At 39.4% G+C, this 24911-nt stretch overlaps 1 protein-coding gene across 2 annotated transcripts in view; it reads right to left on the reverse strand.

Annotated features, from left to right (window-relative positions):
- Positions 1 to 281: 281 nt before the first annotated feature.
- Positions 282 to 24911, reverse strand: part of pvalb6 (parvalbumin 6) — a 51169-nt gene continuing 26539 nt past the window's right edge. The window contains exons 1-5 of one of the 2 annotated variants that reach the window (XM_032588003.1): positions 12224 to 12352; positions 3932 to 3997; positions 2339 to 2471; positions 1738 to 1847; positions 282 to 860 (exon numbers count right to left, since the gene is read on the reverse strand). In XM_032588003.1, the coding sequence (XP_032443894.1) occupies positions 835 to 860; positions 1738 to 1847; positions 2339 to 2471; positions 3932 to 3992 (330 nt within the window). In that variant the 5' untranslated portion in view covers positions 3993 to 3997; positions 12224 to 12352 and the 3' untranslated portion in view covers positions 282 to 834. Of the gene's footprint in view, positions 861 to 1737; positions 1848 to 2338; positions 2472 to 3931; positions 3998 to 12223; positions 12353 to 24911 lie in introns of those variants that run through there. The other variant, XM_032588002.1, reaches the window with a different exon arrangement.

Here is a 24911-nt window from a genome sequence, read left to right on the forward strand (position 1 = left end):
TTTTTTTTTTAATTTATTTTGTTGTTTTTTTTCCAGTCACTTCCAAATTTTTGAACTTAATCTCAAATCAGCAGCTGTACGGCTGATTCAGGTTGTTCAAACATATGGACATTTTTGAGCTTGTGTGAATTGGAGAAAATCTTGTTTGCCCAAAGGTTGATTTTAGTCATTTTTAAAGTTCCGTACGACATTATTTCCAATGTTGAGTGAGTGTAAAATCTTGAACTGTAGATTGAAAGTAAAAGAAATAAACCCAGCATATCAGAAGACGTTGTCCAGACTTTTTGTATTTTACTCTTTTATTTTCTTTCACAGCTTGACTTCTGCCATCATTGTGTTTTTTGTTAGTCTTTTTTTACAACAGCTCATTATCGGGGGGGATAAAGTGATGGATGGAAAGCAGATGGATGGATGGGGCGGCGGGGTTCGGTGACGTCGACCGAGAGAAGAAAACAGAAGAACAAGCAGATTAGACAGACGGTGAGGTCAGGAAGTGGAAGGAAATGCTCTCTGTAAATATCTACATATGCTTCAAAGTACAAACTTTAGTTGCAGGAGTGTTTCGTATCTATACATGAACAGAAACGTGAAGAGTTTGTATAAAAAACAGGAGAGGAGGGGGAGGGTCTGCGTAGCACAGCCGACTTCACTGCAGCGTTTCACTTTGTGGAGACAGCAGTGAGGTTAAAGGGAAGGAGCGCTTGAAGCGGGTTCTGGCCTGGGTCGGTCGGTGGGGTGGGGGGCAGGTTGCAGTGAGGCATGGGGGAAGGGGGTGAGCATGGAGTCGGGATGGTGAGGGCCGGGAGGCGATCCGTCACGGCGATGGGCAGCTGTTCATTCCTTCACGAGGGCAGCAAATTCTGGAGAAACAGAAAGCAGTCAAGACCTTTGAGTTATTCCCCCACGAACCGTCACCTCCATCAGTCCAGAGCAGGAGGTTGTGTGTTTGCTGCTTTATGAGCTGTCCAACAGGGGGGTTGTGATTGGCTAGCTAACTGAGCTAACTTACAAGTCAAATTTTTCCTAACTCTTAAGACAAGTTCTCCTCAGTAGGTGAGATAAACACTTTCTCATCAAATTATGGTTTTAACACACCAGTCCTTTGGGGTAAGTATTTTTAAAGTTGTTGGGGGTTTTTTTGCCTCTAGTGACGTAATGAGAGAGAGAGAGAGAGCGAGGGTCACCAGGCCGGGATTCAAACCTGCGACGGCCGCGTGGAGGACAGGCCTCCTTATGTGGGCCGTGCTTAACCCCTGCACCACCCAGGAGAATTTGAATCTTGTACAAAGATTTAACATTTAGCTTTTGACCTTTAATTAATTAAAGGGACAGTATTATGTGTTTTTCAGGCACAGTGTCATTTTATAATGTACTTGATTTAAGCTGTAAATAAAGTATGCTATACTTGATTTAGCATATGAAGTGCTATATATATATATAATATGATTTAAAGGAAATTTTACTAACTGATTTAGCGCCTTGAAATTGGGCTTTTAGTGTCGACACTCATGAACAACAAAAGCATGTGAGGTTTGACGAAACATCAGAGGAAAAACACATTCTGGGAAATTTATGACGTTGGTCCCAAGTGGATCCATTTTACTAAAGACGACAGTTTCTGCTGGATGTAGTTTTTGCCTCATCAAGCTACCTCTTCATGTCTTTTAGCTGTTTGTATTTCTGTTAGTGATTTTTGATTCAGACATTCGCAGCCGGATTTAGACGTTTTGTTTTTACCATCAATTCCAATCTTGCCGTCTCCGTCCTTGTCAGCCGCTTTTAAAAACGCTTTGGTTTCTTTGTCTGTCAGGTCTCTGCCATCCTTGGCAAAACCCTTCAGGACGAATCTGGCGGAACAGGAAACAGATGATTCAGTCAGGAAACGTGCCTCCGACTTCAGCTGGGTTCGTATGGAGTGAAAGTAGTCTCAAAATGCCTGTTTGTGTGTAATACTGAATTTGTAATCCGTGTAAGCATCTTTGTGTGTAACTTTGGATAGCTGTCTCTGTGAAACAAGGTTGTAAATAAAAAAAAATTGTGGGTAGAAATTTAACGTTTCTAGGAATTGCAATTGTGTGTGTGTACTTTTGTTTTGTATTTGTAATTTCTTATTTGTTTATGCATTTGACCACATATTTACAAGTACCCAGAGTTACGCACAAATTTTCTTTTTACGGTTTACAAATTATGTTTTACAGATAGAACTATCCAAAGTTACACACAAAGATGCTTACACGGATTACAAATCCAGTATTACACGCACAGGTATTTTGAGACTATTTTCACTCCATAGTTTGAGCTTTTCCGTCAGGTTTGTTTTCTTTTTCTTTTTTCTCACTTGAGCTCCTCTTCCTCTATAAAGCCGCTGTTGTCGGCGTCCAGCACCGTGAAGACCTTCTTCACGTCGCTGGGGGATTTGGACTTCAGACCAACGATCTCGAAGAACTTCTTGTGGTCGAAAGAGTCGGCAACTTCAGAAAGAAAGACAAGACGCAGGAGATGGTTCAACATCAGAACTCCCAGTGTTATCTCGGTGCGTTCAGCTTCGTAACATGTCTTCTTCAGCGCCGAACGCGTCTGGAAATAAAGGCGGACAACAAAAACAGGACGTGTGGTCCACAAAGATAAGGTGAAATACGAACCAGCATGCAGAAAATAAAATCAAGCCCTTAACGTTAACACCAAGATGGTAAAGAACCTGTGGCTGGAGCAGATTTGCTTCAACATAAGAACAAAGACGACACAGATTTAAATTTTAATAAAAGGCACACAAATGTTTCAAAGTTTTTAATATATACTGCTCAAAAAAATAAAGGGAACACTTAAACAACACAATATAACTCCAAGTAAATCAAACTTCTGTGAAATCAAACTGTCCACTTAGGAAGCAACACTGATTGACAATCAATTTCACCTGCTGTTGTGCAAATGGAACTTTGTACAGAACAAAGTATTCAATGAGAATATTTCTTTCATTTAGATCTAGGATGTGTTACTTGAGTGTTCCCTTTATTTTTTTGAGCAGTGTATATATATACTGTATATTGCAGATTAGTGTGGTTTAATCTGATTCTCTGCATTCATGGCAGTAAAACTGATTTGGTTTGATTTATCAATCACTATGCTAGCCAACCATTTTTGTGGCTTAGATTGGTGGATTAATAAAAAAGATGAAAGTACAAATGGTGTCCTCCTCTTTAATATTTCTGTCTACGGTGACTCGTTTGCACGATCTTCCTCTAAAATCAAACCCAAAATGGAGAAAAAAACTGTGCACTGCAGCAGCAAGTTTCCCGATTCAATTTTTTAAATAAGTCTGTAATCATACGGTTTGGTAGATTAAATTGACAAATTACCCAGACACCATTTCTATTTCAGAAACTAAAAGCCTTCTGTGTCCTTAAAAAAAAAAAAAAAAGAAAGAAAGTAGACATGCATAAAATGTTTATTTGCTCAGAATACATTTCCTCTAAGACTCGGCTTTGCATAATTTATCGCTCATTTATGCAGGGAGGCCTTTCTGCTACAAAGTAAATTGATTTAAAAAAAACAGAAAAACATTTAGTTAATTCCAGAATTATTCTGACCCCTGGAAGGATTTAGGTGCAAAGTAATGTTTTAACATGCAAACGGGAACGTTAAAACGCATTCCTGACGTGAACTTGAAGAAGAATCTGTGGGGGGAGAAAAAAACAAAACAAAATAACTGATTGAATGAAAATGGTTTTAAATTGAAATCTGCAAGGAGTGTGTAAAGATTAAAAACCTGAAACTGTCATCCTGCTCCAAGGTTTCTGCCACGCACACAAAACTTTTGTGTTTTAAACAAAATTTAAAAGCAAAACTTCTTTTAAATTTGACTGGGTTATGAGGAATCCAAGCTGGATGTTACGGATCCACCGCAAGTGTTTGTTTGTTGTTTTTTTTTTACCTGCAAATGCGTCGAGAGCTTTCTTGATGTCATCGGCGTTGAGGATGCTGCTCATTGCCATCTTGGCTGGCGAAGACAACAGGAAAGGGAGAAAAGGAAGGAAAAGGGGGAAACCGAGTGGACAAGGTGAAAAACAAGGTTGCAGAGACAGAGAGAGAGAGAGACAGTACTGAAATGTTCTCGCGTTAACACGCTCCAGAAATGGAGCAGGAAATCAGGACATGCGAGAGGGAAGTGATGGGTGACAAATGGATTGGAGACGGTTTAGAAAAGGTGTAAAGTTAAAGGCGGCTGCAGCAGGTGGAAGTTGAGGGAAACGATGCAGAAACCAGTTCACTGATACCAGCTGTGGATTCTGACGTCTCCAACAAACAAACGTGGAAACGACAGATCTGTGCTTTCCATTTTAATCGCGTGATGTCACTGAGTTGATGAAAACGAGGCACAGAAGCAAAGTCAGCGGGGCTTTAAAGGGGGCCAGCCGTGGCGTCTGCCGTCTCTGAAATACTGCTGGGGAATTTCACCCGTCGGCCCAGGCGACGCGCAGAGCCTCCCCTGTGAAAGGCGAGCCCTGGCCCTGAGGGCACTTTGGCTTTTTACTCGGTGTGTGACTGAACCCGATCGCCGCTTATGAAGTTGTCACCCTCTGGCGATGCCCTTTTTCACCTCTTCATATTGCAAGCGCACACAGAGCCCGGAAACGCCAGGAAGGCGAACCGGGGGGCAGGAGGGAAGTCAGGACTACAAAGGGCATCTGAGGAGACGAGCAACGTGTCAACAAATTGTTGAGGGGAAACATTTCTGCGTGACCTGCAGTCGTTAGATTTTGACGTGATTTCTGATTAAACTATTTGAGTAAACCTTCCAGACAGATTTTCAAAAATAATTGTTTTGTAAGCGTCCAGTGCAATTAAGTACGTCACGCATAGCTAATGGGGAAATCCTTCGGTAAAAGGCAAGACAACTTCAACCAAGAAAACCTTCTTCAAGAGACTGATAACAGTTTGGCCAAAAATGTCAAGTAAAAAAAATACTAAATCCTAAAAATTCACACACTGCAGCAATGATTAATGCTCAGTTGTGTCACTTGACTGATTAAAAAAAAAAAAAGACATTTTTTTAAGCAAAACCAACAGAAGCGGTGTTTTCAAGTTTTGCGCAGTGAGAGTGGAATGGGAACACTTTTCACACACTTTCATCAGACGTCCTCTTGGCCAAGCAGGGAAAAACCCCATTCACTGCAGATTATAGCGAAGCGTTAAAAAAAAGTTGACTGAGGCAGAAAAGGAGAGATCTGCAGACCAGTCAGGAGGAAACTGAAAAATATTCACGTTACCACTTGGCTTTACTTACACACCATCACCAGCTGTTTGAATTTGATAACACATTGTTATTTTTTGGTATATTTTCTGAATTTTTGTGCAGAAAAAACCCCCAAAACAAAACAATGACAAACAGCCTCAACACTCCATACACTGCCGTGGTAGTGCGCACACAATGTAATTGTTCCAATACTTTGAACTCAAACATGAGACGTCTGGAGCTCAAGCTCAAAATTCAACATGACAGCCAAACTGGATTTTGAATTATTAGAAAACTTTTGAAATAATATGAGTTACAACAACATTTGGCTCCCCTTTGACATCAATAAAGTGTTTTCACATTGGATTGAATTGAACACATTCATGTTGCCATTCCCAGATTCAAGTGCTGACTTTCGAGTAAAATTATTGTTTTAATATTTTTACATCTTTGCCGTCGCGTTAACAGGTGATTTGCACGATTGCGACGTGATAGAAAAAAAAAATCCCACCATTTCTTTATTTAACCAATGGCCCAGAGAAGTTTTGAGCTATTGCTTTTCTAGATTTCTGTTGAAGCTAGCTGCGCTGCCTCTGCCAACAGGTTCTTTGGCCATTTTTGGCAATGCTTCTGAGCTTGTTTTTATCATTTTGTTCCACCTGTAGAATTTATTTTTCTGCTTCAAACACAACACAAATTGGGGATTTCATGTTTGTCTCTGTGGTTAAAAAAAAACAACAAAAACATGCCCATCAAGCGGGGAGGTTTAGTCAAGTACAAAGAAATAAGTCAAGTGTTCCTGACTATATGAAGTAGTTAATAGATTTTCTCCTCTGGTGTCAAACTGAGCTCCGGTGATGTACGAGCTTCTGCAGAGGCTTGGTGTTATCTACTTCAGTAACACCCTGCTGCACACAGATCAATAATGAACAGTGCTTAACTTGTGTGGGCCACACATCCAATCCTCTGTCACTGTAAAAGCCCCGTCTCCTTCCCTGACCTTTAGCACGAAGATATCCCGGGGGAAAACCAACGATTCGAGACAAAACGAGGAGGAGAATATAGATTTATCGCAACATGCTGCGTTTTGAGTGAGTACATTAATCCAATTTGAAGCGACAATGTTTGTTATTCACTGACAATAAAAGCACACGGACACGCTTGGCGGTCTCAGTAACCTCCACGGTTATCCAAACGTCACCGGATCACGAAAAATGTGGAAAACGTCATTACGATATGAAGTTACACTACTCCTACATCGTAATAAATAAATAAAAATAAAATTGTGTAGATTTTTTTGCCATCCTGCCCCAATGCAGCCACATCTGTATGAGATTTTTTTCCCCTCCATCATCAGTTTCAGCTCTACTATACGTAACCAAGTAAAGCAATTGGGTACCTGTAAATATATTTGTAAATCTCGTTCTGCTTTTATTTCACCCACTGGTTGTAATTCTTGTTTTTGTTAGTGTGTGGTGCTGTTGTAACAGAGAGGCCTAAAAGTACCGGAAGTTTATAAAAACAACAACTCTTGTTTACATACTATGGTACTCTTACTGGTAAAACGCAAGAGCAGGACATTTTTGAGACTTTCTTTTAATATTTGAGGAGAAGACGACCTTATGGCCACGTGAGTGAAGAATCCAGATGTTCGGTAATTAATGTCTGAACTGTATTATTACGAAGCTGCAGTGATGTTGCCGCCGTCATGTTTGTCTTCTTTTAGAGGCGCCACTGCCGTTTGTTACGATTAGTTTTTTCTATTTCAGTTTTCTACGACGCTTTATTGCTACGTCTCTGTTTAGTGCTAATGATGCTGCTAACGCGCCATTTGGTTGAAGTCGTTGCTAGTTAGGAGCTTTGTACTAGTATTATACAGACCGGCCACGTGACAAAAGACTATTTGTGCTCCATAACTTTAATATTTTTTATTTTCCAACTTTCTTTTTGAGAACAAAGAACCCCTTTTATTTGAAGTTCTGTGTTCTCTATTAATCTGGGCTTCGTTTAGTACTTTCTTTAGCAAGTGCAGGTGTGAGGGTTTTCTGCACAGTCATTTTAATGTTCTCATTTGTTTAGCTGCACCCTTTTTTTTATCTTGCAAGCTACACTTCATACATTATTTTTCCGCTCATTACTACTAAGCATCACCAAGAGGGTAACGATAAATTATTTCCAGTGCTCCCAGCACTGTTTGGACATGATTAGGTTGTAGCCTTTACCTGAGGTCAGCACGGCCATTGTACTTCATATTGTCTGATGAACAATCCATAATCCATAAAGTCTGCTGCTAACAGGTGACTGACTACACATTACACCCGCAACCAAAACCATAATAAGCTGGACGTTTGTGCACACTCACACCATCTGCTCCACCGAAACCATGCCACCCTGGTTAAATTAAATTTCTAACGGGAATCAATCATTTGCATCCTGAATAAAAGATATTCACTTTAAACAAAAAGTATTTTATTTTGCATTTGGTGAAAACAAACATAGTTGTTAATTTAACAAAAAAAGTCAAGTTGTCCACTTTTAATGTGGCAGTCTATCAGACAAAGGCGATTTAATGAAAATAGAATAGAATAGAATTCAACTTTATTGTCATTGCACTGTCACAAGTACAAGCAACGAGATGTAGTTTGCATCTATCCAGAAGTGCTCTACGAGATATAAATATTTATTTACAGATGTACAAGACTATGTATGTATGGACTATAAGGGGTTATAGCAAAGATATATAGATATTGTGTATAAATATAAATATGGGAGCTATATGCACAGATTATACAAAATGTCAGGTTACAGTGGAGTTTTCGGAATAACACACTAACGTCTACTTTATATATGGAGAACATCTATCAATATACATTAATGGTGGATAAAATATCATCCATGCTCTTCTCCAACTCTACTGGAGTTTCAGCTTTGCGCCCTTTGAAGGAAATAGAAGATTGTTTCCCTCTTGAGGATCTGACTGTCCGTAATGCTCTCAGTAGGTGTGGGAAACCTAACCGGTCCTGCGCAGCCACAGCTGTTCCAGTTGCATGAGTGTGAACGTGTGCGTATTTATACTGAAGCACCAAGACGACTTGTGCCAAGGAGACTTAGAGAACAACTTGCCTCCATTTCAAGAAACTCGAGCTCTTCCATGCTTGTTTGAGAGTGGGTTCATTAAAGTGGCACGGATAAAGTAAGAGGTGTTAGGAGGGAGGTGACGCAGAGAAACATGATACTGCTGTGTAGGCAGAAAAGCAGGAATTAGATTTCACTGTAGAGGATTTTAGTTTTTGTTTCTGCTAACTGTGATGGTTCTGGCACAAACCCACTGAACTATGAGCATTGTTTCGTAGGATTGTGTGGCTCAGTAAGACTGAGATCAATGGCACTCAAAATGAAGCTATATCCCAAACATTTAACGTCACACAAAGCTCTGGTCAATCCATCCCAAGGAAAAAAAAGACTATAACCCAACTAGAAGACCCACCAAGTCATTTCTGTCCACCTACACTGGAAAAGAGAGGTCAGGGGAGGACAATGATCAAACGGGCAACTATTAACCCGACCTTTATAAGACCGTGAAAAGCAGTTCATTAAAACAACAAAAATCAAGTATTTAAACCTTAAAAAAGTCACAGCTTGGTTCACCTCGTGATGTGTTCTCCTCAAACACGTCACGTGCAACCCGGGAATAAAACCTGACAGAAGCTGCAGAAGTCTTTGAACTAGCGTCCTTCAGAAGTACAACCCTAATCGTAGAAATCATTTAGATGGAGCCTTGTTGATGTGTGAGAATGGTCCAGTCAAAGTCCAATCTTGAATCCGACTTAAATCTGTATTGGTTTGTGATAAGCCAATAAATCCATCATCAAGACAAATCAAATCAAAATCACATTTTATAGTCGTCGTAGGGAAACTAGTCTTGGTCTCCAGAGCTGTTCCAATAACTGCCTTGGTATTGTGTCACACAACATAAACCAATGAATTTATCACATAGAAAGAAGCACACATGCATCCCATTAGTGAAGTGTACACCTTAAAAACAAAAAAACATAAAACTGTATCTAATGATGCTCTTCAAAATAGCCGGATAGAACAGCAACAAGATGTCTGGATTCACGCCGACCTTCCTAAATCTACATAAAAAAATACAACCTTTGCTGTAATCGAGGGCACAGATAGTCAGTATGGTCATTCCAGCTGAAGAGGTGCTCTATAACAAAACCAAGATACCTTTAAGACTTGACTTGTTTTATTTCCTTATTGTGATTAGACAGTGGAGCATCTCGACCAGCAGGGGTCTCCAACGGCTTCAGAGCCACATGGGTTAGCCAAAAATGCTAACGCATAGAGCAATGTTCTAACATATATTAATATAATATTAAACTTGGTGGTGTAATGCTGTGGAAAAATAAGACACGTTCTTGAATAACTCTGCATTTATTAACGTTGCATATCGGGCACGAACTAAACGAAGGAGCATTTTACCGTCATGTATTTTTGCAACTTCACCGTAGTCATTCTTACGCTCCCTACCTTTTCTCACTTCTTGTCGGCGGCTCCACCTAGTGGCGTGGAGTGATATAACACCACGTAACACAACAGGTGGTATCAGCAGTTTTAAGGCGTTTCCATGCACTTATGTGTATATATATAACATTTCCACAAAGAATGTCACCAATAGTAAAGTTAATATTCCTTTTTTAGACTAATGTTTTGCAAATTTGTTTTTGCTTTTCCTTTTTTTTTTTTACAATTGTTTTCAAAGATGGAAATGTATTGCTTCCTTTTATGTAAATGTTTGATGCTATTCGTTGTTAAACATAAGAAAATCAAAATTGTTGAATTCAAAACAACAATTGAAACAATTTTCCAATAACAGATTTTGTAAAAAAAAAAAAAAAAAAAAAAAGAGAGAGAAAAATATTTATAGCTTTTGTGGCTCTAAGCTAATTTTGTTTAGCTGAACCTAGGGGAAAAAATGACATTTTTGCTTGAAAAGCTCACTGACGCCTGATCTAGACTGATAAATTGGAAAACAAGAACCACTTCAACAAGCCATTCACAAAGTATATATATACACAGTACAGACCAAAAGTTTGGACACACCTTTTAATTCAATGAGTTTCCTTTATTTTCATGACTATTGACATTGTAGATTCACACTGAAGGCATCAAAACTATGAATAACACATGTGGAAATATGCACTAAACAAAAAAGTGTAAAACAACTGAAAATACCCCTTATATTCTAGTTTCTTCAAAGTAGCAACCTTTTGCTGTGATTACTGCTTTGCACACACTCTGCATTTTCTTGATGAGCTTCAAGAGGTAGTCACCTGAAATGGTTTTCACTTCATAGGTGTCCTGTCAGGTTAATAAGTGGGATTACTTGCCTTGTAAATAGTCATGAAAATAAAGAAAACCCATTGAATTAGAAAGGTGTGTCCAAACTTTTGGTCTGTACTGTATATATTGTGCAAGAATGTAATCTGAACCGAGACTCATTTTTTTAAAACCAGCTCCCTTTCAGCGCTGGTTTTAGTTCCTATTGATTTAATTTCAAACAGGAAGACAAAAACCTGTAGAGAAACAAGCACCTTTGTTCATGCAGCTACGCGCTACTGCACAAAGAGAGAGTGGATGTGAGAGCCTTGCTGCGGAGGCCTGGGGATCATCTGGCTGTTATCGCCGCTGTCCACTGTTTAATCCTCTAACAGGTACAGGACAGGATGGGAGGCTTCGCCAGCAACAGCAGTCAAGCACAGGAGGATGAGTGTCGAGAGGGGAGGCCGCGGACAGGTGCAAAAGCACTGACATGTTTTCAAATCATCCTCACGGTTAGCTTTACAGCTCGTTAATCTAATCACTGTTGGTTCTTACCTTCATTGGCTGTGTTGTCCTGTGTAAAGCTTTCAAGATTTTTCTAGCAAATAGAAAAATCTTGGAAAAATGAAGGACATTTTGAAAAGCAAATTTACTTTGCAAACCAAGTCACACTTATCCTGGCTTTGGCTTGCAACCAATGAAACATTGCTCTCTAAAGCTCCTTAAATGTGAATGGACTCTCTCCACAATGCATGCATGATACCTAATTTAAACACGGGCCAACTTTATCAGCTCTTTTGTAAATATTACACGAGCATGCAGGAACCAGAACAGCCAAGGGTGCAAGTAAACAAAGAAAGAAGCTGAGAAAATGACTAAATAAAGTTTTTATCACATCAATTAGCTTATTGGAATGGATTAGATTTAGGCAACAAACCCTTCTTATAAAGAAAACAACAATATCTATATTTTCCACAATTCCACATTTAAATGTGAATTAAAATGTAATGAAAGAAGTATACAGAATCACATTTGCATGAAATATTCCAAAACAAAAAATTCAGTTCATCTCATACCGAAAGAACGGTATTTAAAGGCACAGATGTTTCATTCGGATGCTGCTCTGCACATCGACTGAGACTGCATGTTGACCTGATCGTGAATATTTAGGGTTTAGTCTACCGTTGTTTATTGCACGCAAGTTACGATTCAATCGGTCCGCTTCATGTATTATTTTATCTAACTGAAGCCATCAACAGGAGATGCTTTTCCAGTCCTAAAAGGTGCGATTCAAATTTGTCCTTAGAAAATTTCTAACTAGAAAAACATACCACGCCAACTTTTACTTTTTAGTACCACGAAGCAATTATTCTGCCGATACGCTCTCGCTGTATCTTAATCTGATCTGCTTTAATGAAGAAGGACGTGAAAGAGGCTAAATTGCCTTTTTGGACATTTCTCCAAAGACTTTCATGTTAATCTCTTGCTGTACTTTCTTAAAACCACTTCAAAGTGTGAATATCAGCCTTGTGTTAGAGCAACCCGGTTTTCCCTAACATGTCTTTTTTTGTTTGTTTGTTTTTGTTTTGTTAAAAACATATATTAGCTGCTTCAGTAAAGAGGATGAAACTCCACACCTAAATCATGCCCTTTGATTTTTACCTGGTTACTGGCTGATGGTGGGTTTTGGATGTGGGACGGGGGTTGGGTCGGTGCAGCAGGGGTGTCCAGTGAAAGATCAGAGGCTCTGCTCTTTGTGTTTTATACACGTCCTCTACAACTATTTTTGGGATGAAAAATGGGCTCCCATTCGCGATGTTCCACCGCCGTATCGCTTTCCAGCTCGGCTCATGCTAATCAAACATTACTATTAATAATCGTCCATCTCCACCCCCGTCCTTCCAGACAGACGGACCACTCCACTTGGTTTTCTCCTCCTCATTTTCTCACACCGCCTCCCACCCGGGGGACCTTGCTTTGTCCTCTGTTCCGCCTCGCCTCTGATCTCTTCTTCTTGTCTGCTCCGCTCTCTCTTAAACTTTTAATTTTCACTTTTAATTTCCATCAAACGCTTGTTCCTTTAAGGCACTTGGTAACATCAGTGAATAATTACAAGACCTTGCTCCATCTTTCTTCTTCTTCTTTTTTTATGGCCCCCTCAAACTCGAACTGTAAGAATGAAGAGATGCGTCTTAAAGTGAACTCGAGCTTTGAAGTGCAACCATTGAAGGTTTCTGGAACTAAATCTGATGTGGTGAAAGATGTTTAAGATTGCTTGCAAAGATCCAACCTTGTCTCGTAAAGAAAAGACAAAGTACGACATTACTTTGCCAGTCTGCCATCTAGTCATAGATTCTCACATTATAATAACCTTATATTATGACAATATAAGGTTATATTATAACCTTATGGTACAAGATAGGAGTAAAATAAAAATAATTCCTACAAAAGTATAAAATATATTCATAATAAGTACATTTATTTCCAGTTAAAGTTGTTATTTTTTTGGGGTTTTTTTACATCATATGATCGTTGCTATTCAAACGTATATATTAAATATCTACATTTTGGAATAATAACTTTACACAGCTGAACAGAAACGAAACAGTTTTTCCTAAAAAATTGAACATTTCCTATTTTACAAACACTCTCTAGAAAATTTCAGAGACTAATATTAAATTTGTGGGTTTTTTCTTGCAAATTTTTGACTTTCGTCCAGAGAATTTGGAGACCAGCTCAACACCTTAAACTGGTTCCTGTTTAAACTGGTTAGTTTAAGGTTAATTACTTAAGTTACTTAATTTAATTGTTGAGTAACTTGTAACAATTAAGTTACCAGCTTCTTTCTTGTAACTTCGTTGTACTGTAGTTACAAGTAAGTTGACTTTTCTGCAGCTGATTGAAAAGTGTAATAACTTCTTTCGGCTTATCAACAGGTGGGGGAAGGGCGAACAAAATGTACCGAGTGCTACTTCCTTCTTCACGAAATGTAAAATGAATCTAAAAAATGGCATGGCATCAGATTGTAGCTGGATTTTTCTTTTGTTTTTGGCAAAAGACCATGAGTCATTTGTCCTGCTAGCGCTACACTAGCGCGTTTTTTTTTTTTGGTTGTATTTACCCAAAATGCCCTGGATGAAACGTAGTCCGCTTCCTGCTTTTGGAGCATGTTCCAGTCCGCTTGGCATCCAAATATTAATTAGAACAGGGCTCTAAATTTCTAAGTGGACCGTCCACATCAGTGTTTGATTGCACATGCACACCTCCCCAAACCAACTGGACTGACTAGGCAAACAAACTAGAGTTTGATTAAAGTGGACTAAACACACTAAACAGTGTGAATGCACTATTAGTCCTTCTTACAGTCCTCTGTTAATGCAATGCAAGGGTCCCACTTTGCCACTTGACTGATGCACACCAGACCGAAACTGAAGTCTGTATAACTTGCAACTTCGTTTGGTCCGAAACGAATCTGCGTCAGCTAGTTTTGGCTCAGTTTGGAGTTGAGCTTTAAGTAATTTTCTTTTCTTGAACATTTTAGACTTTTGAGAAATGATCTCTAACAATAACGGCCTTGGAATATTTTGGCAACAAAAGTGCACCTCGAAAACTTGAATGATCGATTGATTGATTGTTCTGGATTAGCAGCTCTTTGACCCAAAAAACATAAAATAAAATAAAGTAATCAATGCTTTCCTTGGCTTTTTCCTTAAGTAAGAGTAAAACTCCTTATATAGAGAACAAAATCTATCGAGGATTCCTACTTGCCCAAAATGTGCCAATATTTTCTCTCCCACTGGAGTCAAGAGGCAAAAGAAGTGGGGAAAAAAAGTTTTGGGGAAGACAAAGGTGGATGATAAAAGAAAGAAGATAAAATAGTGATGATAAAGGGGAGAGCAAGACATACCTGTGAACTCAGCAAAAAAAGAAAGGGAGGAAGAGAAGGATGGAGCCGATCTGGGCACGGATAAGGCGAAAGAAAACTACACTCAAGAAGTGGTGGCAGTAATCTTTACCTCACGTCCATCCAGTTGCAAAACTCTTGACATCATGATTTAAATAACGATCTCAGTTGTCCCACCGCCAGAAATCACTGGCCTGTCTCCACATTGTTGTCGCTTGGTTTATTAGTCCTAACCCGTCAATATATTTCTTTAGAGATTGGAGAGTTCATGTGGAGATGTGTCTCCGAAGTGACTGGAATACAAATGTGGAACAGAATCCACTTCAAACATGGTTCATCTGTAGTCGATTGCTCCTGGGCAGCTCTCCACGCTGATGCAAACCGTCTCCAGATCGGTGGCGAATTTTTGAACGAGAGCATTTGAATCTATCATCAGAGGTGCTTTGAGAGATTTAACGACGTCGCAATGCATTAAAGCAAGTTACATAATTCTAAACTTTAGCGAGGTTAAGGAATGCATACAGTATACGCAAACTTCCAGTCACAGTGTTTCACCTCTTTGTCTCATTTTGGTCGCGTACATTTCTTACTTCTAACTTTCCTTCCAGAACCGGGATTTAAGCAAACATTCGGTTCCACGTCACGTAACTCGGGACAAAGGAAAATTACTCTTTGGCTCAACCGGAAAGATAAAAGTCGAGGTTGGAGCAGAATTCCTTGGAGGAAATAAGAGAGCGATGCTGATAAGACAAGGCGTGGAGACAGATGAGATGGGGTCCTTTGAACTCGAGTGCAGGTAAGCCAACATCCCGCAGACGCACCGCGAAGCTCGTCGACTACCAAGAAGCAGAGATAAAAATAGCAAGATTTCTTTCTTATCTCCAAGTTTTCTGCTTAATACAATAATTTTATTCATAAAAGTCTACAGTAAAACAGAAAGTCTTTATAAAGATGGTTTCACACCATAGGGTTTAAATTGGTAGCATTTGGTGAAAAAAAAATGAAGTGACGGATAAGACAAAAAATGTTTTAAGCTAAGTACGTAATTATTGCTGCTTGTATCTGTAGTGTTGCATTCCCATCAATTTTTTTTTGAAAGATTCATAGTGCTCAAAAGATTACCGAATTAGTGATTCGTACATCAAACCTTCTGTAAAAACGTCATTTGACATCTATGTACCTGCATTAAGGTTCAACTTAAATGAGATTCTGTTGAAAAGTCAACACAAAAGGACAATGCTTAAAGTCCTCCAAAAAGTTTTTTCCTGACTCATCCTGCTGTCATTCACGGCTTTGTAATGCATTGTGGGGAAAAAAAAAAAAATTGTCTGAGCATGTTAATACTAACGCTCCCTTGAAAAATCTATTTAAATAATGAGTTAATGATGCAATTTGACCTTTGGGCATTTTTATGCAGCACAACTTTCATCAGTAACTCCATCTTTGTTTACAAAATAGAAAAAAAGATGCAAGTATATTAATAGGCTCTCAAATCCTTCTGGATGGTTAAAAGATTTATTATTCTCCACTCACTTGGTCTCACTTTTACTGGATGGAAAGCATGAAATCCATCGCAGGAGGCCAGTAAACCGATTTCCCCTCATCATCCAATTAGATCGAAGCTAACAACACATTTAAATCTGAACTCCCTGTCAAATTAACCAGTAGAATTGATTCATGGATTGGGCGACCTGCTGCGTTGAAACTGGGCACCTGCCTAATTTGGTGCTGGTCCTCCATTTTCTACCAGCTAACGCTGCTGTGTCTGACACAAATGAAAATCCTACAGCAAGGATGTCGGATCAAATTGTTTGTCCAAAGAATTTCACCGACAGTCAAATTTACCTTAAACTGATTCTTGTCGTTCTCAAACTGTTTCGGAACAATTTTTTGCTCTAGTTTTGGAGATTTTCTTACCCAACTGCGTGAATCAAACTCTCTCAAATCCTCATCTCTATTTTCATTTCTTCCAACACTTTAGAATCAAAGATTAATTTATCCCATAAATAATCAAGTTATTTACTTCACCATAGGGGGGGGGGGGGGGGGGGGGGGGGGGGGCAGAAAATCTTTGGGAACCACTGGCATAGGGGAAGAGTAAGGCGTTGAGGATTAGCTGCAATCTGCAATTGTCCCACTAGGTGTCACTAAAAAACCTTTTCATTGTGTAGTGTCAGTTTCAGGCACTATTAAGGAACGCTTTCTTTACATTTTTTTAGTCTTACGCAGAAAAGGCAGTATTTAATATGCACTGCTGATCAGAAAATGCCTTAAGATAAATGAAGGGAGAGGAATGAGTAAGAGGTAAAAGCGCCTGGTGGCAAAAATAATAAATTAAGTATAAAGACGGCACGGGTTCAGGTTGACTCACATATCTGTTTGTGAAAGAGAGAACGGAGAGAAGAGTTCAAACGCTCGGTTTCTTTTGTCCTTGATGCCACTCTTGCATTACCCTGAGTCAGCACAATTTTCCTACCGTCCTTCTCACACTTGGAGGGCACAGAGTGGAAAGAGGGAGTTTATTCAGAACGATGAGAGAAACGTGAATGTAATGGAGAGATAAATCAAGGAGAGAATGGAAATGTTATAGGAAGAGATAGAAGCAGAGGAAGAATGTCATTTAAACAACACAGCAAAAGAAATGACTTCCTAGATGATGTGAGATCCTGTCCGACGTCATTTCCTTTTAGTTTTTGTTTGTGCCTTCTTAATAATTGCTCTTTCAGACAAAAAAATAATCATGTTTATGGACATTTCCCTCCTGTTTCATGAAACCCTCGTTCATCTGGTACATTTTCATGCAAAGCAACGCATCTCCCGGCCGTTGCTTTGCACAAACTGGAAATATCAGGCTACTGAGAGTTCAGCGGCACCAGGAGACTCTGAGTTCTGAAAGAATGATTGACGTGCCTTTGCAGCGCGGAACGGGCTGATGTTCTGATAGGGGAACAAGACGAGGCAGAAGAAAACATGTAGACGGGATCAGGGTGGAGGCTGCATCAGAGGGAGAAGGATATTGATTACTGTGTCGGCCCCGTGATCTAAACAGTGCGGAAGACATGAGCTGCCCAAGCAACTGAGTTGTCAAGGTTCCTCCATCAGCTGCGTCTGGACGTCTTTTATCTGTTCAGAGCCGTCAGAGTGGAAGAAAAGTTTTTAGAGCTATATTTTTTTTAAAACTTATTTTGTTTGTTTGCCTTCTAATCACATCTAAAGTTATAAATTTACTCCTCTGTCTAATAATAAGAGTGTAGAAACTATATTTTGATTATTTTAGTCCTCATTTGCTCTGAGATATAATCACAGGCCCCACATGGGCCTACTTAGAAAACTACAAATTCATTTTTAAAAATTTGTTTGTTGGTTCATTATAGAGTTTATGAGCCGTCTATCATGTATCCTATCAGCAGTATATAGTGTTTATCTTTGTCTTTTTTGTTTTGAGAACCAGAAAGATCTTGTGATGGTTTACATCACTGGTCCCCAACCCCCAAGCCGCGGACAAATTGGTACCGGGCCGCGCAAGAAATAATTAAATATTTCCGATGTCCACCGGACTCTCAGTTGCCATGTCAACTGTTTGGGATTTTCCTCCGTGCTTACGTCACCGCGCTTTCTGATTGGCTACCTGTCACATTCAACAGGCTGCGTTCTCGCTCCCAGTCAGTAAAAAACCCCACAGGCTGAGATAATCGGGCCAAGACAATGTTGAATATGCCCGACTTTATATCGGGCATATTCAACACACCACCAAGTAACACAGCACACACTGCAGGACGTTGTAAGATTGTCGTAAAGGAATCGGAGCCAAAAAAAAAAAAAAGGTTTTAGCGGGAACACCAACATGCAGAAGCATTATCTGACGGTTCCCCCCCCTAAACAAACAAATCGGTTTGTTGAATAAAGGATGGCTGATCAGAGTCCAAAAACAGGTATGATGGGAGGAAGGTGAGAAGAGAAACGTGCACGTATGTGTTTTTGTATGTTGCAGAAGAGTGTTTTAAAATTTTATCCATCTTTATTTCTGTAACAAACGAATCTGTTCTGCATTCCCTTTTTTTGTTGTAATTTTATCTTGATATATGACGTGCTATAAAAATACATTTGCCTCGACTTTTCTAGTGCAAAATTGATCTGCGATGATTTAGTTTTTACTCAGCCTGGAAAGCGGCCATAAAAACCCAAACAGCAGAGAACCAAAAACAGATCCTGAACTCCAGAACAGAGCGTGAACAGACCGAGAAGCATTCCCCCCAGTGAGCGCCGAGAGGAGCGACGGCGTGTTAAATTCAGCTTCAGGAAGGGAGTTGTGGGGTGATTGTGTGATTCCCACAGTATCCATTGCTAGCCTTGGCTGGAAGAATGGTGTGAACTCAGACAACAGGTGTCTGGGCATATCTGAGAGTGACTCGAGGAGCAATATGAGATCCAGCACCCAGAAATGACTGTGAATGTCATAATGTAGCGTATGCAGACCAAAGCAAGGAGATATAAAAGTTGATTTTTTAAATTTTTTTTTATTTTTTATGATTGACCCATCACTGGAAAATGCTTTAAATGACCAAGAATGGCATGAAAACCAAAGATTTAAAGCACAACCCAGAACAAACATTTAACAAGAGGAAGAGGATGAATATTGTTTGTTGTCCAAGAAAACTTTAGATTAAAGGAGAGAAAAAAACAAAAGGAGGAAAACGACAACAACTTCTTAAGGAAATCTACTATTGATAACAGACCCCAGAGTGTAATTGTGGTCAGTGGCGTCTGTATACATGGTATACAGTTTCTGCTAAACATCCTTTGAATGTGACAACATGTAACCTAATCTTTGGCAAAGTCACTGTCGGCTAAGTTTACCTGCAGTAGTTAATCTGAGTTTTGGGAATGGACTCCAGTTAGACGGTTTCGTTTTACGTTTGCGACCAGGCAAGAAAACAGAAGTTGTTACCTGTAATAGTGTTTAGATTGAAACCAATCCAACTTAAGCCAAGCTGCTACCACGAAATATCAGTGGTCATTTTCAGCTTCTTCCCAGTAATTGGTAGAGGTCGTGAATATTAATATATTTTGCATTTATTCAACAGATTTGTTTGCCAACTTTGGAAGACATTATAGAAGGAGTCATGTTTACGGTTTGCAACAAGCCACGGAGGGGACACACGGCTAGCACTACGCCACTGGTGAAACATGATGCTGGCCCATTATTCTGTGGAGAGGCTTTCTGTTGGCAGGGAATGGAAGCTCATCTCAGAGTTGATGAGAAGATAAATGGAGCTAAATGTGTGGCAATCTTGGTTAAAATCTGTTGGAATCTGCAGAAGGAATGGGGATTAGTGCAGAGGTTCACCTTTCTTAAACTCAGTCGGAGCTAAAATGGGACAATTTAGATCGACGCATATTCATGTAGTTTGAACGGTCCAGTTGATGCAGTTTGCCATTTTTGAAAAAGAAACCAGCAGAAATGTTAGTCAGCGGAAGCATGCCACCCGGAGATCTTCAAACTATTCACTCTGGCGGCTGAATCAAAATAACTCACTTTTCTGATTTCTACTCGGAAACAGTTTGAAAATTATGCCTCACTCTCCCTACGCTTTAAACTTTTATCGGTTTATCTCAGGAACGCTGATGAAATAAATTGAAGCTTGTTGTTGTAGTGCGGCCAAAGGGGAAAAAGTCCAAGGGGCATTAACACTGGAAGGCACTGTGACTGCTCTGCTGACTCTGGCAGAGGTAAACACCTGGACTGGTTCTCCTCAGGGTCCACTGCCTTATATGTTGTGAAGATTTTGCATAAACCAGCCAGAGAGACGTTGATGAAAATTCAAAATATAATCTTAATTTATTAACAAAAAGAATCCAAAAATGATAAATTGGGCTCAAACTGAGGTCAACATAACAAAGTACAACTCAGGTGGTAACAGAACAAACTCAAGCACAAACTGACCTAACAAACAAGACATGAGGGGAACTTAAATAGTGGCTGATCAGACCATTAACACACACTAGGGGGTAATTAAACACAAAAACCTAACAAATATTGGTCAGAATATTACTAAATCTGTAAATAAAATAAATATCAGAATTTAACTAACTTTCCAAAAGAAGAAACATTAAATAAATGGTAAAATTAAACTAAAGACCAAATTTCCCCCTCCCCTGGTGAACAAATGGAATGGCCCGCTGAGGAAGTTTGACAACCATATAGGGACACCGATCAGCTGGAGCTCATCTGTATGATTTTCAGCCACAGGTCCAGAGGAAACTGGTAACTCAAAAGAAAAATAATTAATTTGTTGTATTTAACAAAATATACAAAGAACTGACACATAAAGTTAACTAAATGGGTGCACAACAAATAGTTAACTAAACAGTCAGACTAATGAAAACAAATTTAAAGATAAAAATCTAAACTACTCACTAATCAATATATAAAGTAATATTAAGGGAAAACAAAAAAAACCATTACCAATAGTGTCTGCGTGTGACAGTCGGGACAGCTGTCACATATGTCGAACTGTTTCCCTGCCTGATTTAAATGACAGGGTGGATAACAGGCTTGATGACAAAGAGAGTTTGCACAGCCATTGGAAGTGTGCTGGATGAGCGACACATCTAAAACACGAAGGACAGCGGGTCCAGGATGGCTGGATCTGCCTTTTCTGTTGCATAAAAGTAACAGGATCGCTTTAAAAGGCAAACCCATGTTCATTTCTTGCTTTTTGTTCAACTACATGTATATTGGTAGCATAATTTTGCTAAATTCTGGACATTATAAAAACATCAATGCTAAAATAAAGGCATTAATATACTAAAAAACACTGCGTCACCCTTTTAGCTCTCTCATTTTGTCCATTTCTGTCTTCATTTGCAAAACCAGTGCGTCTCCCAAAGAGTCACTTATATTGCATGTGAACAATAAATCTTTCAGTGCTCACCCACACCGCAATGGAAATGTTTATGCATTCAGAAGCTCATCCAGTTCTTTCTTTTAGAAGAAAAATTGTGTGTTTTATTAAAAAGTTAATAAATACTGTATTAAAGTTGGGATTTACCTGGAATGCTGCCTGGAGTCTCTGAAACGCGAACATTTCTTAATGGTCTAAATTTCAAAGTTCTGTAGTATCCACAAACTTTTGGGGGGATTTTGTACCAAGATAAAAATGATGTATAGAAGGTTAGGAAGGAGAGCCTGCGTGGACGAATCCTAATCGGACGGCTCTGGAGTTGGAGGCTGGGCTCCACCTAAAGCTGACCTTTAGGAAACAAATGCAGCACAATGCTGTTTTCTAATGATGCTCTAGATAACAGCCTCGAGGATTTCTAGCTGCACTGACACACAAAGGATATTAAACTATGGGCTATAGACTCATCTTTACACCAATATGACTAACTGGACTACCAACACCCGTCTGCCACTAAACACTGACTGGTAGATGGAGGTTTATGGTTGCCATGTGAGTTCCCAAGAGAAATGTAGACTGTCATGTAGTGGTGGTGTTGAGGTGGTGAGGCAGACGCGATGGAACCAGGTTAGATGAATAATGAGGATTTAATGAATAAAAGTCCCAAAACAGTCCACAAACACCGGGCAGCACAGCCGAGCGGAAGCCAGGGCTCGACGCCAGTAGCAACCGGTTACATGAAGGACTAGACGACGGGAGACGACACATACAACCAAGCCAAATGAGACGAGGATCCGACAAAGACACAGTCACACAGGTGGCACTAAATACACAGGGGGTAATCAGGGAATGAGAAACACCTGGGAGTAATCAAGGGGAGAACAGGACAACACGGAGGCACAGAGACACAGAAAACTCGAAATAAACACACAGAACATGACATAGACATTGAATGTTTAGACACACTTCCAAACTTTCAGCTCATTATTTTCTGATGAACAACCAACACAAGCAGATTCTGCTGAGCAGCCAAGAGTCCAAGGCCCGGTGTCCACTGATACTTTTTTAGCCTGATCTCTTCAGGAGAGTCATCGCTCTTGATGAAACCACCCTGGGCTGAAGACCAGTAATCTGTTCTGTTATGCTGTTCTTCAGTTTGTTGTTTCACGTGTGTATTAAAGGCATTAACAAATTAGACACACTGCAGCCCTTCTGGTGTGTCTCGCTGAGGGGTGCCAAAGTCCGGTCCTCGAGAACTGCTAGTGTTTCAGATCCATCCATGATCCAGTACTGCTGAATCAAATGAATGCCTCGTCAGCAGGCCTCTGGATCTGAGGGACGTGCTGCTGTGGGGATTCAGCCATTTGATTCAGGAATGCTGGAGAACGGATGCATTCAATTTTGAAGTCTAGTTGCTCCTAAGGACTCCTGGTTTTGACATTTAGACAGTTTTCTGTGCTGCTTGGATGTCAAGCGGTGATACAGGTGCTTATCTCCTCCCAATCGCATTGTGATCTCCTGCATCTAATGATTCACTCTACTTCATCAGTTTTTCTTTCTTTGAATAGTTGCAATGTCCTACAGAAATCACCACAGCAAGATTGTTCTGTACCATTTCAGTAGATTGGGACAAGTCGATGCCTTGTAGTACTAAGAAGATTTCTTAGTGTCCTATTTTCTGTTATTTTACTACCCCCTTGTAGCTAATTTAAGTTAGGTATTGTTTTCATTAAAATTAAGTCCGTCTAGCGTTTTTGGCTTGCAACGTGGCAGAGCTATAGTTTGCTTCAAGCCTGAAGTATCTTTGTCCATAAGTAGTGTTATTGTGCTCAAATGTTGTTTGACATAAGTTTGTCTGCTATTTAAGTTTTTGTGTTTCTTTAACCTTGTTAAACGTGTCCAGCCGTCGAGGCACTACGTGTTAAAATTCTGTCTTCCATATGGCAATGTCTGTACTTGAGACGTGTTAGGGTTAGGGTAAGGGGTTATGCTTATTTTTCAGTTTTATACAAATTAAAGCTCAGACGGCTCCACGTTTGGAGTTTTTTTGTTCGCTATCTGTCTAATGCAGTCCAGCACACCTGTGTAAGGGCAGAGTAGTCGATAAAGATATTTCCGGATTGCTGAACGATGCCAAGTGATTCAATAACACCTCTCTGCACTGAAGCAGTATGTCCAAATACGACATTTATTAATATTACAGTCTACACATTAAATACAAACACATTTCTCAGTCGAAGCAAACAGCTTGGCATTCTCAGTAATCACGGCTGTTTGGGTGATGGACAAGATACCATCTGCTAAAAGCTTGTGGTAATTACGACGAAGAAGAAAACAGGAAACCAGCGATGCACTGCCCGGTCAAGGATGTGGCAGAAGTGAAAGCATTCTCTCTTTCCCTGAGGTGTGAATTATATTATTGTAAACAATCAAAGAAATAAATGTGTTTAAAGTGTTTTAATTAACTTAAGCAAAACTATTACAGAGAATAGAGGGAATAGAGGCTTCTTGAATTCTCTTTTTTGTAATTTATTGAATATGTCAAACCTACCACTCTGTTAATGTATATGTTGTTCAGATGCAGGGAATGCATTTTCACCCTCTTGTATTTCTAATTTTAGTTGGACTTATCTACAAAACACGAGGATTAGCTAAACCAACCCGTTGTTCTCGGATCAGAGATCAGGTTTTCAAGGTACATTGAATACATCATAACCTGATATATTTAATACTACATATTCTGCTGTAATAACATATTTTTTTATTATTTGTAGACTAAACAAATAATGTAATGATACCTTCAATGTCAATAGCACCAAAAAGTTAAACCCCCTCCACAATAAAAAGAAGTTTTGTAGTGTAGATCAATCGTTTTAACTCTACACACTGCCAACGTTAGCAGATATTTACGCATTCATGTGTTGCACAGCAAAGCAAAGTGCCTGGCACTAACAAAGATACCATAATTAAATCAAGTTAATGCACTGGCATCTCATGTGCTTTGATCCACTCCCTGCTAATGACCCATGGCGGCATGAGACTCGTTAGACTTATGAAGCGCACACCTAGTGCTCAGTGCAATCTGATTAGATAATCGAGGACTGTTCAGGCTGCCCAGAGTCAACAAGTGACCGAAAGGAGGGTTAAACAAAGTCAAAGGAAGGATGTTGCTGCATGCAGTAACACTAATCTCATTCTCTCTAGTCTACAATACACGTTTATTTAATATCATTTAAAAAAGCGTTAAAATATGATATTTCAGAATAATTTTTATGTTGCCTTCCGTCATTATTTAGTCATTTTGAGAGGATTGTAAAGTGTAAATCTACATTTATGTTACTTTTTATGCCATTAAACAAGTAGAAATTGTTGTTGATTTAACTTTTGCATATAACCGAAGGTTGCAAGTAAAACTGTAATTCTGGTCTTGGAAGCTTAATGGCATTGAAATTTGTGGGGGGAGGAAGGCTTTTTATCACAATCATCGATGCAAAAATATGAAAAATGTTTTAATACCTGAGACTCACCCAATATAATGATATTA

This window comes from Xiphophorus hellerii, chromosome 16 (assembly GCF_003331165.1).
Source record: "Xiphophorus hellerii strain 12219 chromosome 16, Xiphophorus_hellerii-4.1, whole genome shotgun sequence".
Taxonomy (NCBI): Eukaryota; Metazoa; Chordata; class Actinopteri; order Cyprinodontiformes; family Poeciliidae; genus Xiphophorus; species Xiphophorus hellerii.